At 43.2% G+C, this 16373-nt stretch overlaps 1 protein-coding gene across 1 annotated transcript in view; it reads left to right on the plus strand.

Annotated features, from left to right (window-relative positions):
• dtx1 (deltex 1, E3 ubiquitin ligase) overlaps positions 1–16373 on the plus strand; it is a 39464-nt gene that overhangs the window by 12511 nt on the left and 10580 nt on the right. The window contains exon 3 of the mRNA XM_034542604.1: positions 10589–11336. Within this exon, the coding sequence (XP_034398495.1) occupies positions 10589–11336 (748 nt within the window). The remainder of the gene's footprint in view (positions 1–10588; positions 11337–16373) is intronic.

Raw genomic sequence — 16373 nt, forward strand, 5'->3', positions numbered from 1 at the left:
TGTTTAGTCAACGCTTAATATCATATAATAATCTCGTGCTCTGGAATGTAAAAACCTATAAACATAAATAGGAAATAGAACCTGAAAATGATGTCCAAATTTAAACAATCCAAACCCTGACATACCTCTTCAGATTTCCACATTTTAAATGAATATGTACAAAGCCTGAAGAACAGCAGCTGACAGTTTCACGTCAGGAGAACCAGTTATATACAGTAAATAAAAATGCAGTAATGCAGTAATTATGGCATAGTAAATGGCCGTGTTCACAAAACAGTTGGCAGCTGTCGGGGATCGGAGGAAATGTTGTGATAAAATAAAAAGCCTCCGAAGTGCACGCAGGATAAGCAGGCAAGAATCCCCAAAAAGGAGGATCGACCAAAGCTGCATTGACCAAATAAGCTGTTTTTAATTTGTTGTCAGATTGCAAGCCATATCTGCTGCTGTTACTTAAATAATGAACATTGCAGGATTTTATTTGCCACGCGTGCAATGACTCCTCTCTGCTAACAAGAAGCCTGTTTCACTGTGACCCTGACACTGCTTGGCAGGGCTGGCATGGATGTGTGTAGCCAAGGCTGTGTGTGTGTGTGTGTGCGTGTGTGTGTGTGTGTGTGTGTGTGTGTGTGTGTGTGTGTGTGTGTGTGTGCGCATGTGTGTGTGTGTGCGTGTAATAACCGTGCCTGGAGCTGTGCCTCCCACTCCCTCGCCCTGATGAGGACACGCATGGTGCTGACGCGGTAACGAGGTTCCTGCTGGACGTGATGAGGTTGAAGTGGTGTGAAGTGGAACTCACAGAGGCACGCTCACCTCTTCAGCGTGTACCACTTTTGGTGTTCTCACACACTGTCACGTTGACTGATTATACACACAAAGTGAGTCAGAGGGCCTCCTTGGCAGAGCTGAAGCTCCTCAGCTGAGGACATCCACAGTGCCAGAAGGTTGTTTCAGGGTCTGTAGCTTCACTGCAGTACAAGAGCTGGCAGGTGGACAGGACTATAACTTCATTTTCTCAAGATTTTTTTGATCTACCCTTTCGTTTTTGTTACCCCAGTAACTGCAAACTCTGCACAAGTGCTCGGTAACTGGCCAGCTCCCCGGGCCGGGCTGTGGGAGAGTTTGCAGAGTTGAAGGGCCTGAGGATGAGGATGAGGATGGTTGCAGTGGGAGTTAAGCCACTTCTTCAACACTTTGTCTTGCTGGCAGCAAAACGGTTTTACTGCAGTGTTCACTTTCTAAGCTCGGGCAGAAGTGAGACATCCTCTTTTTTTATTGTTATTTGGCAGAAAACCTCCACTCATCACATGCTTTCTTCTGTATCTTCCTCCTTTCTCACGTAACATTTCCTCTTCTTCTTTTTCTCCCTCCTCCCCTGTGCCTGGCCCTTCTTCTTTATCCCTATCCACCCACTCCATCTTCATTCTCTTCTCCCTGTCTCCTATCCTTTGCAATCCCCTTTTCTCTTTTTCCCCTACCTTTCTTTCCTTTCCTTCTACTCCCTCCACTCCTCTCTCCTTCATCAGTGTCTCCCCCTACCTCCCGACCAGCGGCAGCTCCCCCACTTTTGTTCATCCATCACTTTTGCAGACAAAGAGGACAAGGGCGCTTAAGGGAATCCAAGTCTTTTTTCACTAGTGTAGCTCATTATAAAGAACTGCATTCTGGGAAAATAAAGTGTCATCTCAGTATAGAATGAGCTTTAGTGTGGGATTTTGTGAGAGAGGAGCAGGAGAGCTGCGATATTGTAACATATAATGCTGTTAAACCAGCTTAATGCCAGACTGTCATCCTCATTATTATGGTCTCTGATCTCTGGGTATGTGCTAATGAGCAGATAATGCTCTTACAGATCTCTCAGACTTTGATGTTCAGGTATGACAACGCTTTTTAAGCATGCAAGTTTTTACATCTAAAGCCTCAGTGATACAAGCGTTAAAGGAGAAGTTCACCTCTTATCATATTCATATGCTGCAGCATCAGATCTTTTGGAGCCGGATGTTTTCTCTCAGTCTGTGATGCATTGTAAACCTCTGCAGTATTCTATCTCTTCATCATATCTAATAGCCAGCTTGGGTGTATTGTTTGTGAAGGCCTTTTTAGGAGATGAAAGTCCTTTTTCAAGCTGTTCTCTGGGGTTTATGTGAAAACATCAAACAAGCTTCAATTATTTCATTTCCCCCATACTGTAGAATTTATTTGCATATTTATCATATGTTCACTATTCATATGTAGGATATTATTAGGGCTGTATTGATTATAGTTCATGCTCTGTGCCTGCGCTGAAGCTTTGCTGCTTTGCAGTTCTTTTGTTTGAACAAAAGTTCATTAACTATCAAATGAAATGAAGAACTATTTCCGCTGACTAAAAAATCTGAAACATGCGCACCGAATCGTGTTTTGATAGAGGAGGGCTGTATTTATTGTATTATGAAGCTGGGGAGGAGGTGCAGTCAAGATGGCTTTATAATACAGAGAGATTCTTCAAAAAGACATAGCAAAGATTGAGGCTGAAAACAGCCCTGTATTACAACAGAGCAGAGGGATGCATTCATGTCTTGTTTAACAGATTATTTTGAAACGCATTTAAAGGCTTATCATTTGCCAAAAGAAGGCATAATAGTGTGTAATACTCACACACAGGATTGTGACTATAGACATGGCTAACTATTTTATTTTAACTAATGTAGCTATTCTAACTACAACGTTTGCATTTCAAAGTAATGGACCAGGAATGTGCGCCTGCATGTTTTTGATCGACCAACAAACGGTTGAAGCAAACGAATGAGTCTAAAGCCTTGCTCGCGACTGTGAGGCCGCACTTAGACACACTGATGGTTTGAGTTGAATACTAATGTCAGCATGCTAACTTACTCACAATTGCATAGCAAGTATGCTTATGTTTCACAGGTATCACGTTTACCATGCTCAACATCATGTTAGCATATGGTTATTGGTTTGAGGTCATTCAGAAAAAGGGTCTCCTTCACATAGTTTGTCCACCAGAGAGGACGGACGAGTGGATTTTTGTACTGTAAAATGTTCAGTTTGAAATCTTTGTCACAATTTAAGATAAAAACAAAATAATTAATCATTATTATATTGTGTTAATAAAAATACATTAGGTCAATAATAGTCCCAATATTGATATCAGGCGGCAACCTTTCTTCAGTTCACAAACCAATGGGTGACGTCATGACAACTACAGTCTATGATTGATATAAGTATTGGTCAGGCTATAATCCATCCAGTAGTGAGGTATTTCAGTCTGGACCAACTTGTAAACAGACTGACTGACAGACCACCGTTGCCGTCCATTAAGTCTTGCTGCTAGCATGGCACAAAAAAGAAGAAGCTCCTTTTTAATGTACACATGGGCCCCTGACTATTGTTTGAAGACGGACTCAAGAAAGTGTCATTTAAAAGGAAAATGTAAAACCTTTTTTTAGGATTTACTGCCATTATTATATTTTGATGTATGTATTTTAGTTGTACCCAGTATGACTTTCAACAGACATTCAGTCTGCTTTATGTAGCTGTCTAAAGTTCATAACAAACAATATTAAATGTTTTCTGGCCAAGTAGAAGTGAGAGTAGGGGGAGAACAATGCTGTGGTATACTTACTGTGCCTTGTTAAAAAAAATTTTTTTTTTAAATGCCACTGAACATGCAACACAAGCAACATGCTGTGGCTGCAGCTTTGTGGCTAGAACACAAATATGAATTTATATGTATGTCTCTGCTGTGATGAATCTCTTGTGATTGGTGAGAATTGTTAATAAGTGTGCCTGAAAGAAGCACTTATATTTTATATTGTTTCACCTCATGTGTCCCTTCAAATTTAGGCTACTGGAAAATTCAATCAAAACTGTTCTTTGCATTGCAGCTGTCCTGCAAACAAACCTCATGTCATCTCTTTGTAAATTATCTGTGAGAAGAAAATACAAAATGGTTTATGCAACCAGAATTAAGTGTTTAGAGTAGTGCGGAAGTAATTTTTAGTATTGCTTATCCATAAAGATGGTGTACTTATTAGAGATATAAACAATGGACAATCCTGCATTTCTCATAATGCATCTGAATAGCATTGTAACATCGGCTTTTTGGAACGATGTTGTTGTCTCCAAGCCCAAATCATACAAATGTATTATCCAACATGGCCGAATATGTTCCTGTTCAAACTTCTGAAATGTGAGGATTCTCTCTTTTGTATGATTTTAAATGGAATAGTTTTGGGGTTTTGGTGTTGGTGGAGAAGACAAAACAAGCTGATTATGTCACCTTGGACATTTGCTGTGGGTATTGTTCACTGCTGTTGGATAGTTGTTTCTGTTCTGTTTAGGCAGCGCCCCTTCTCTGTCACAGATCTGCCTGTTCTCCAGCAGAGACCATGGATTAGCAAGCTTTAAATACCTTTCAGACAGCATTGAGCCATATGAGGCTGGACCTGTTACTGGTCTCGCTCCTTCTGTAGTTAAAAAGAAAAATGCAGCACTATGTTTTAATAGGCTCAACACTGCCCCGGGGAAATTGATTAGGCTTGCCGATTATAAGGATATATTTTAGAGCTTGACCCGGTCACTTCTCGTGCATGGAAGAGCATTAACTACAAGGTGATGTGGGCCCTAACTCAATGACGCAGAATTCTGCTCTCTGTCCAAGTGTTGGGCATTGTGTGAGAGTGGGATGGGGTCCAGTGAGTGACAGAGTGGAAAATGTGAAGAATGGCTCAGGGAGACAGAGCTGGTGAGGAGCCAGGAGAGACTGTGGAGAGCGAGGGGAAAGCTGGCGTCAGCAGCAGATGAAATGAGCGAGCGCAGTAAGAGTTGACTCTGATTGTGCTGTGCTCAGGGAAAGGAATAGTAGAACCGTTCACATACAGGCAACACCCCCCTGTCCTCCTCTCACTACTCCCAGCCCGAGGGACGGCTTGCATGACAACACAACCTCTGTGTTTCTATGACAACAAAGTCTGAATCTCGTGCATTTTGTAGCAGCTGTTCAGGTGGTAACACATCAGGTGCACGTCACTGACACATTACATTACGGTTGTTGTTTTTTTTATCACACTTTCCTGTGTGACCACAGAGTTGTTAGTGTGATAGGAACACACACATCAATAATCTCAGTGACAGATTTAGATTTACTGCTCACTGTGTGAAGAGAAGCAGTTTTACTCCGGAGATGAGTTCTAGCTGAAGGGAAGTGGATTTGGTCCCTGGATGTTGATAGCACATTGTTGCCCCTATTTTTTTGATCAGTTATTTGATTATTCACAAGCGGCATACAAGAGTAGATCCAAATAATTAAATATAACAACAATTTGAAAAAACATACTATTATGCTTTAATGTTAAATTATATATTCGGGCCACACTTAACTGCATCTGATAAAAGCATCCGCTAAAATGAACTACAAAGCATCCGATTGCCAATCTGCTATCTTTCCCTCCAGCAGGCCTCTGAGGGCAGTCAAGGATGTTACAATGTGATGTTGCATATCCTTCCATTTAAAAGAGTTAAACAGGCAGACCTTCCTTCACTTCCAGAGGAAAACAAAACTATCAAGGACAGAGACTGGCACTGCTTCATGTGGCGAACACGTCACTGCAGGTGTGTCCGCTAAGATGTGAGAGGGCAGCCAAGCTCACCCTGAACCCACTTGGCACAGCGTGACAGTGGGGTTAGAGTCCCACTGCGAGGCCCGACGGGGCTGTACATCACAGCTCCAGCACAACCAAGGGGAATCTCGCTGGTGTTGGGCAAGGACAGCTGGAGGACATCGTGGGAGAGAGGAAAAGGGAAGTGAAGGGAGGGCATCCAAAGGCACACAGGGTCAGACAGGAAGTGGCCACTCTCACTTGGTTTCCTGCTAGGAAGAGCGTAAAGGGTCACAGGGAGAACATGAACAACTCAGTCCTGGCTTTTTAGCAGACGCAGGTACAGGAGTGAATTACAGCATAATGGGAGGCAGTGTGCAGATTTTCAGGCTGTTTTTAATAAAACGTTCTACGTGAAGCCCCAGAACTCATTGTTGTGGCCTGTCCCTGTTCAGCGACCTGTACGGTCCCTGCATAAAATGCAAATATTTAAAGAATAGTTCGGGGGTTGTATTGTTTATAGTTTGGGCCAATTGGTAACAATGGTGTTATACTTTGTCTGACCTGTCTGATTTCTCCGACTTTATTGCAGCAATGGCTTTGTTTTAGTGAGTTGGATTATATAACTGATAGAAATGATGGCCAGATATACTGTTATACGTTGAAATAAACTGAAATGATTATGTTCTAAGATACACAACATTGTTCAGAGCTCTATATCATATGAGCATTTGCCTTTACGTTTGTTTTGTGACAGGCCCAGTGTGTGCTCTGCATGCATTACATTTAAGATGTAAGGATCAAAACTTCTGAAAAATAAATGTTCATGGATTTTGAAAAGCTTGAGAAACTGTTTTGAGAAACTATTTTTTTATGCGCAACAAATGTATATGTATCCAGTTACATGTGTGTTTGAGTATATTTGGAAATATTTTCAGAGCAGCAGTAAGTCCTGAAAAATGTCCTTCTAGGTTATTCAATAAATCGCCAGGTGTTTATTTTGATGGAAAACTGGGTGCTTAGTTCAGTGACTGAAACGTCATGGTAATACACAAATCACAAACGCCCGGGGGTAGGTCTGTGAATGCTGAGCAGAGCTCTGTCCTCGCCTCACTTTAACTACAGTGAGGAAATCTGACTGCTGAACAACCATCCCTCCAAGCCCACTGTAACAGGTGTGAGTCTCGCGCAGGCACAAAAGAGGGCAACACACATGATCTTTTGCAAAGTAACCAGCTTTATTAGTTACAGTTATAGTTCCGCTTCCGAACGCTCCGTCAACATCTGCTCCCCGCTCTTCCTCCCGTTCTCCAGCTACTCCTGCTCTTATATGGAAGAGACACAAAAACATCCACTTGACCCCAGCTGAGGCTGATTACACACCGCGGCACCGTTCCCTGAACCACACCACCACTCCATCCCCTCTGCAGCTGAGCCTAACCACACCCCGCTGCCACACCCACTAAACTGTTTATAGAAAAACTTTCAGCTGACCACATGTCATGCATCAGGCTCCATCAGAGCTCTCATGAACAATTACCAGTACTAATAGGCTTTCAAAGAGATATACTGTTCATGTCTCCTCACCAACGTTGTTTGTACATAGATTGATGCTTGGGAATAACACATCTCCACATGTTCAAACATTTATGAAGCTTGTGGTAAACTTTGCACTGAGCAGCACTGTGTAGAGCGTTGCCACTATTGATCGTGGCCAGAAACATGTTGAATGTGTCGAACCTAATGCTTCCCTCAGGAGGCGCAGTGATAAAAGGTTCAGATGTGTAGCACGCCTTCCACCACGATGCTAAAGGTGCAGAGAAAACTACTTAATTCCAGGTAATCAATGAGGGTTTTATTCTGAAATCCGATAAAGGAAATCATTATAATATTCATTGTGGTCCTTAGAGATAATGGAAAAAATCAAGCGACCAAACCGTGAGCAGGCACGGCAGGAAAAGTTGTGCATGGCTGACTGAGTGAAGACGTGAGAGATAGTGGCATCTAGCTCTCTGAGCAGGTGTGTCTGAGTGATTCTCAGCAGCTCTAAATGAAATTAGCCATCAAGCCAAGTCCTTTACCAGCAGTCTGCAGCAAAGATTCAAGGTTAGAGTGGCCGATTCAGCTGATGCTTTTTATTTTCTGGAGCCAGTGAGGGCTTACCGCTGCCCACCAACCACTCTACTCATTCCCACATCCATTCTGAACGCACTCCCATCCCTCCATTATCAACCTGGTCCTCCCAGGCAGGGGAGTGTGCATTTACCCGTTAACTTAGGTGGGGGATGGAGGAGGTCGGAGGGCCTGGATACCTTTGCCGACGTGCAGCGGGGAGATGGATAGGCTAAGGTGTCCTGATTTCCCATGTGACTACAGTAATTGTGTTATAATGGAGGCGGGAGCTGAGCAGCCATCCGCAGAGGTACAGTGCTACTGGCTGGGCATCCCCTTCCTTCCTGTCACCATACAGAACAGTAGACTGCAGACATAGACAGCAAGGGATTATGAGTATAATGTCTGCTTCCCTGAAGGCCCATGCAAGTCAGAGCTTGTATGTATTCTAAAATATATAGGTATTGTAGCCAGTGTATTTATTATAGTCAAATAAGCCTTGTACCTGATTAGGTCAGTGCCACAAGTATACAATAATTTGGCCTCTTGGGTATCGAGTAGCCACCTCATGCATGAGTTCCTCCCCCGGCTTCCCTACGAGGGAGACACCACAGAGTCAACTTGTTCAAACTGCAAACGTTGTCCTTATTAACTTGTTAAGGATGTAAGAGGCCTGTTCACAAGGCGGGCTGGGCTGTTTGCCTTATCACAGCAAAGGCCAAGTTGAATTTCTGCCAATTTCATTCCACTTGTGCAGAGTAGTAATAGCAGCAAATCAAGGCAAGACTGGACATTAGATTGTACCTTTAGTTATGTTACCACCTGGCTCAAGACTGGCAACAAAAATGGAGGCCACACAGAGATTTTTGATCCAAAAACAGTTTAATCAAAGCTCCACAACTTCCATTAGTAAACCAAGAATGAGGCTGATGCAGGCCAAGAGAGAGTGACACTCCCAGAAGTGCTGTCTTTAATGCCTTCTTGGAGGCTCCAATCAGATGGGCTCCAATCAGCAGGAGAATGTCCTAGCTCCTCCCACCAGGAAGCCAATGTAGAGCAGAGTGGGAGGGTCGTCACAAGGTGTGTGTGTGTGTTCATCAGAACAACACTGATTATCAGATCAATCCAATTCATTTCTTGTTTGAAACAAAAGGAGCAAAGGAGGGACAGAAACTGGAGAGAGCAAATGTTTTCAATATAATTTTAACCTCACCAGTGGCCAGTCTTTCAGCCGTTGGCAGATGCAAAACTGTGTCGTCGCTCAGTCAGGGAGCTCGTCCACGATGTTCTTCAGACCGCCAAGCTCTTTCAGCAGACATTTTAGGGTCAATTTGGTTCGGTATTATCACAACCTCCTCCCCCCTATCATATTAGTCCTGCACAGACCGGATAGCTGGTCCAGACTCATTGTACTCCCAGAGCTGGTTCCTGTATCCCAGAGCATCACCAACACCACTCAGGAACATGGCTGCTTTGTGGTGCTCTACTGTAGCCAATCTGATGGCACAAAAGAGACCATTTCCACTCTGTTAACAAATATGTGGTTGCCACTCTGAAGTGCCCCCCTGAGCCATAAGAAAACTAAGCAACTCCAGGGAAACTATAAAACCGGAACATTGCAAATGAAGATGCTCTTTTTAACAGTCCTCTTTTCACTGTCCTTAAAATAGAAACGGTACTGAGGCGAAGAGGTTTTAAGAGTTTTAACAAGATCATTTCAATTTAAGTGCTTTTTCACATTTAGATGTTTATATTTTATTTGGTTTGTAGAAAAACACCAGTAACACTAGCAGTTATCTTTTTCTATTGACCATAATTAAAGAACACTGTGCTAAGGGAATGCTTCAAAATACTGATAATATTATATATAAATTATACACACACACACACACACACACACACATATATATATATATATATGTATATATATATATATATATATGCGTCACATGCATACAGACCAGTCATCTGAGACATTACGTTACTCTCTGGCTTGATTTGAGAATACTTTAGGTAAAATGTCCATGCTGCGGTCAGTGGAAGTCTCACCGGTCCATTGCAGCACGTCTTTCCCAGAAATCAAGCGTCACCAAGCGGCCTCACACAAAACCGGGGCTGCAAACTGAAGCGCCGGCTCCCCAACTGCTCACTTGATACTTTTCTTGTTGTCCATGTTAGCTTAGTATCTGCTCGGAGTAGAAGCTCGGAAAGGCCATTAGCAAACACCAGCCTTCATTTACTTAAGTTGTTGCACGCAATTCCCGCAAACGTAGAGGCTAAAAGAACACAAATCAAGCTGCAATCATTCTACTTTGATCATCAAAATAGAATGATCTCATTCTCAACAGATGGACATGTCCAGTAATTAAATTAAATTAAAGGGGCCCTCACATTTACACATGAAGTTCAATTTATTATTTTTGGGGTCTGATGTATAAAAGATTTGGGAAGCAGAGGAGGTCTTATGAAAGGCGCTAACCAGTTGCTTTCAAATGGATGCATATTTGGAACTTGACCCACAATACAGACTAAAAGTCCATTCCTTTTTTTCAATCGGTCTCTTATAAGTCTACTAAGGAAGATACTTAATACATTGCTGGAGTAAACCTTTAATGACACTTTTAATGAACACTTAAGTAGCTTTCAAAATCAGTAAATTGACTTGAGTTTCTTTGAGTCACCAGAGATGTCTGAGATGCAGAACACAGATAATCTGCACTTAAATATTGCAATGATGTTTATTCTTCTGCACATTTGTCATTATTAATATTTTGTCTCTGTATTTCATCACTCCTAGACATGGAGAGTAGCGGACCATAACCAATGCTTTCTTTGTGATTGTCCTCACGTTCCCCTTCTCGTCTGTCCTTTGCTTTCAGGCACCATGAGACCAGTGCAGAGGAACTTTTACGAGCCGTCGTCCGCTCCGGGGAAAGGTGTGGTGTGGGAGTGGGAGAACGACAACGGCTCGTGGACGCCGTATGACATGGAGATCTGTGTGACCATCCAGAACGCCTACGAGAAGCAGCACCCCTGGCTTGACCTGACTTCTCTGGGCTTCTGCTACCTCATCGACTTCAACAGCATGTGTCAGACCAACAGGCAGAGCCAGCGCAAGCGACGCCTGCGGAGGCGCATGGACCTGGCCTTCCCGCTCATCATGGGTTCCATCCCCAAGTCGCAATCATGGCCCGTGGGAGCCAGCTCCGGCCAACCCTGCTCCTGCCAGCAGTGCATCCTGGTCAACAGTACGAGAGCCGCCTCTAATGCCATTCTGGCCTCCCAGCGGCGGAAGCTCTACGGAGGGACAGCGGGAAACCCGGGCGCCGCAGGAACCCTCGCTGTAGTGCGGCAGAGCAACACCTTTGCTGGAACCTCCTTGTGGTCGCCAACATCCGCCTCCTCCGGCACCAACAACATCAACATAAGTATGGGAGGTGGGCAAGCCAAAGCTGAGCAGGTGCAGTTGCCACTGCCCTCTGCCAACTTCCCCTGTTCCCCCATGATGCCACCTCTTTCATCCACCCATGGCCACCACGCTCTCACCGTCAACGGACAGAACAACCTGAATCGGCCGGGCACACAGCGCATTCCCATGGGCACTGCCAGAGGAGCCATTCCACAAGGGTAATGATATTTGCGATATTTGCAAACACAGTCGTTCATACTTGTTATAGCGTGTCTATAATGCTTGCATTCTGTTGAACTTGCTGAGGCAATTGGAACATATAAAAAGCAAAGAAAGAAGGTCTGCCTGTCTGCTTCACAATGCTTCAGCCTGAGTGTGTCTGGTGTATTGTGCTTTGTCATTTTCTCTCTTTCTCCACTTCTCTTTCAATTGCTCTGCTGATTCATGACTAGTCGTGTTAACATGCTGATCAATGGATGTGCAGAAAAAGTCTTGGGTCCAGCTGATTTTACTGACGAAGAACCCTTCTCTTTCATCTGTGTGTCTGCTCTATAATGAACTTATGTTGGCCCTGATAGGCGTGAAATACTGCAACTCTTCTGGATCATTCTGTTGCCTCTGCTTTGAACTATTTTGTTATTATGACTGTACGCCGTGGTTGTTTGTGTCATAGAATGAGATGTGTTTGTTTTATAATGCGGGTGTGTGTATGCACGGTCATGCATGTGAAAGCGGGCTCTGGTGTAGCTGTGGAAACCTATTTGCCATGGAGGCAGAGCTCCACTGGGGAAGAATGAATAATGGATCAAGGAAAAATGGGAGCTTCAGACGAGCGCTCTGACCTCAGAGCGTTATAGCGAAAGGAGCAGAGGAGAAGAAATGTGTGTAGCGTTGTAACCAATACTTCTGTCCCCTATCCTGCTTTCTTTTACTAAAATAAACCCTCTCTTCATCTAATTGGATTCCACTTTGTTCTTACCACTCATGGGGAGAGACATACTTATTGCATGTTTGTATAATAGCGTCCTTCAACCAGGCAGACATGCTTTCACTTTCTGTGGCCTATTTCTGTGTCACTGAAAGGAAACGTATATGGTTTCTGCTCAGACCATGACCTTGTTTTTATACAGCAAGCAGTTGGAAAATGATGCATCTTTGTGCAACGTTTTATGTAATAGAGAAAAACAGTATGGGACGACGTATTCTGGGACATTTCGTCTGTAGTTTAAGAATTAAGTGAAAGTTCAGGTGAGCGTGGAGGTGTGGATGAAATGTGACTCTTTCACCTCGCAGCACAAAAGGTTTTTGCGTAGATAGAGAGAGTGAGGGTGAGAAGGAGGAAAGACAGGAGGTGGAGTGGAGTGCGTCGTTTCCCAGGCATGTGGCTTGACATACAGGATGATTGTGGTTAACATACACACAGCAGAATATGAGAGCTCACACATACACACATACACACACACACACACACACAAACCTGAAATGTGTATTGACTCGCAGATTCCCACGAGCATGCTTGAGATAGATAACGAAGGAGCAAACTCGGAATGTAAAACATCAGATCTGTTTCTCACACGCCCACAGCCCAATATAACTGGTGCTGGGTACGAGAAAGATGGTTTTCACGCTATGGCGTGTTTACATGAGTTTATCTTACTGCACAATTATCCATCTGATTACAAATCTACCACATTAATATATCCATTGACATTTTTCAAAAAAATACTCTTGCATATGACTGATTTTATCTGTCCGTAGACTAAGCTAGCACAGCGCGTGTGTGCGTGTGCGTGTGTGCGTGTCATCTGTCTTGCGTGCACCAATATAAATATATTATTACTGGGTTGAAGCCGCCCACTTTATCACCCCCTGCATTCAAATGTCGTCATGGCCCCGTGTCTTGCTTACTCACGCTTGGCTCTACTGGAAAACACAAAAGTGGGGATAAGCATCAAAGTAAAATAAAAAAATTAACTATGATGACATAGAGGGATCAGAAGTGATAGTATTGAATTGTCTCTCTTTTTGAAAGATAAAGAAACATAATTTTAGGTATAATGAACACAGAAAGAATGTCACAAGATCTCTGGGGATTTTTCTCAGGTCTTTTTTGTCAGCCAAACCACTTCCTTTCATCATGCACAGTGGTATTTAACCGAGTTAAGACGCGCGCTGCATTGTCTTCACACAAAAGGAACAAGTGTGTGCGCTGCCGTCGGCTGTTTAGGAGCTCCACTCTGCTTGTGTTAAGACTGCTCGTCTGAGTGTTGGCTGGAGGGATGTGTGTGGAGTTCAGAGATCATTTTCTCTCAGTGGGCTGCTGCACCGCTCTGCTCTGGTGCTCACCACATGATGCACATTATTATTGAAATTAATGAATAAATCATGAGAGCTTATATGGACCAAACTCATGCAATTTGGAAATTCTTGGTGTCAGTATTGCTTATTCTCTGGGCCTTTCAGGTACAGTGTGCCCCCTCTCCATCAGTGGAGCAGGCAAAGTTATCCTGCTATATATAATGTATATATATCAATATGCAATTAAGCACTCCTGGAGTTCTCTCACTCCATTTTTTCTCTCACTGTCCTTATGGTGCTTAATAAACAGATGAGGAGATATTAGTCCTCCAGCAGCACTTTCTTAACCAGCTTAATGTGGTCTCTCTATTTGGGAAATCTCATCGCTCTCAGTCTGATTAAATCCTCGAGGCAGGCTGGATATTTTCCCAAGAAAGGAGGCAGGAGACAGAAGAGGGAGAGCGACCCTTGAGTCTTGACCTGACAGTGGCCATAAATAATGTGGTGTTAATGGGTTAGGTATGTTGGGGCTGGATTTATCACTTAATTGCATCGCTTTTAGGTCAGAAATTACAACTGACATGAAAAATACTGGCATTCGAAATTCTTCTTTCTCTCTTCAGTAGTACACTACTGTCCTCCATCAAAGGTGTGAGAGTAGCCAGGCTCAATGGACAGAAGGGAACGAAGAAGGGAACACATGTTAGTAGGAGGTAGAGAAAAATTAGAAATAGAATTGGCAAAGAATAATAAATGCAAAAGGTGAAAAGGTCCAGTCTGGTTAGCTGAAGGTGCTTTTGACTGACGATGAATTATAATTGCTCTTAAGATGTGAATACGAATCACTGCCTTTTGTTCAGGATCATTGGACTGCTTTGACGGTTTCAAGCATAACAATTACAACTTATTGACAATGAATTTGGATGTACACCATCATCACCATGGTGTTTTTAGATAATTATGATGTGAGAGAGGGAGAGGAATGAGCAGCAGGAGTTAAACCCTTGAAATCATCCACCATGAGGAGGTGGCGTGTGTCTTAACCCCCAGTGCTCCAGGTCAGCCAGGACAGGCAGGGTTGATAAAACAAGAGAAAAGAGCGACGCAGAAGGAGATGAAGGGTGCACAGATTATACAGGTTGGCTGGCTGGTAACAAGCAGCTTTGTATAATATATCTGCAGTGCATAGAGAGGTTATCATACGGTTTACAAGAATAATGAAGTACAACACAATGGGAAATTGTTTGCAGAATGAAGAGCTCTCTGTCTCTGTAAAAAAAATGCACTTTAAGCAGTGCAGAGTTTTCTTTTTTCTTTCAGTTTCTGAGATAATGATCATCAGTAGCTGGTTGTGCAATCACACAGTGTGCAGCTGTTTCATCAACATAGCTTATTTATTATGCAATGTTATGCAACACACTCTCTGGGTGATGGCGAGATCTTTGGAAAGCAATAAAGATGAAAAGCATTTCTAATTAATGTTATGCTATACGGATCCCCGATCCTCCGTACCGTATGCGTACAGGAGTGTTTAGTTTGTGAAGCGGCACACAATGAGCTGGTGTGAAGGGTTCTCATGTTGTGCTGTCTCATCCCCTCTTCTCCTAATGAACATTATTTGTTTGACAGTGCTCTCACTGAACAAAGCAAATTATACTTGCACTCATAAGGTGTGTGTGGGGGGGGCGTCTTGTTCAGATCTGGTTTTGATTTGATTTCGTGCATATTTAAATGAAGGAGGAACTCTCCCACTGGGCAGCACCTAAATTATTTTTTATTGCGTATCACATTCTACTTGAGCCAGCCACTCTACTTTGGATGTTCATGTTTGATAAGGTGTTTGTCACTTCCTCTGCCTGAAATGCAGCCTCAGTGAGCTGAGGTTGAAGGTACAAATTCACTCATCCTTTCAGGCTAAGACTACAGTCTTAAGACTGTAGTCTTAGCCTGAAACTAAATCCTGCATCTAAAGGATGTTTCTCAGCCCTGAATTCAACATTCTGACATAACGTGTTGATCACAACTGCACATCGCTGTACTTTCGTTTATTTTGACTCACATCAGAGACACAATGTGTTGTGAGTCCCTAATAGTGCTGCAATGGGACACATCGGTCTCACCCAGGCCTCACGTCCTTTTCTGTTATTGCACTCAGCTTATTGAAGGGCTTCCCCTGGCACAGGGACAGAGGCACTCGCTAATATGAAAGCAGCCTCTTGAAGAGGATTTGTGAAACACCTGAGCGCTGCAGGGCCAAAGATCTCAGACGCGGCGTCATGGACAAAGAGCAGGGAAATGTAGAAGTATATGTGCAGTAGTGTATGTGTGTGTGGTTGATAAACTGATATAACCAACAGGGCCTCCCTCAGCAGCACTCCATTTACACCTGTTCATTTCATGGAACTTTTCCTAGATGTGGTCAAAATATTTCTGGTTTAGTTCATTATAGACTTGACCACTAGTAGTGCTGTGGAGCATTTATTTTAATGAGTGACCCTGTTGTGTTTCCTTTGTTTTTTGCAAGCAATATAAGGATGCGAATAACTTTACAGAAGCACAAGCCAGTGAGGGACACGATGCACATTGATGTTAGAACTGTAATGCAAATATGGGGTGGAGTGAAAATGGTAACAGAATGAAAAATATGTAAATGAGGCCCTTCTACCCTGAAGCTGAGATTTGACTTGATTTTATGAGCCCGTCTCACGTTCAACTCACATCTGGTGCAATTTTGTTGTAGCTTCTTTGTTGAATTGTGATGTGATTTAAAACAAGATATCGATGCAATTGCATTTTAAATGAAGCCAACATGAAACGACTTCACTTTACTTTGTTGTCACACTAAGCTTACTTTTAGCCTGAGGAAAGGAGCTCTGCTGCTCTGTGGTCCTTTCTGTGGGATGCTGATTGAATTGAGGTTCCAACGCTCTGAAAAGAGACTCACTGACTTGTATGCT

The sequence above is a fragment of the Cyclopterus lumpus genome, chromosome 9 (genome assembly GCF_009769545.1).
Source record: "Cyclopterus lumpus isolate fCycLum1 chromosome 9, fCycLum1.pri, whole genome shotgun sequence".
Taxonomy (NCBI): Eukaryota; Metazoa; Chordata; class Actinopteri; order Perciformes; family Cyclopteridae; genus Cyclopterus; species Cyclopterus lumpus.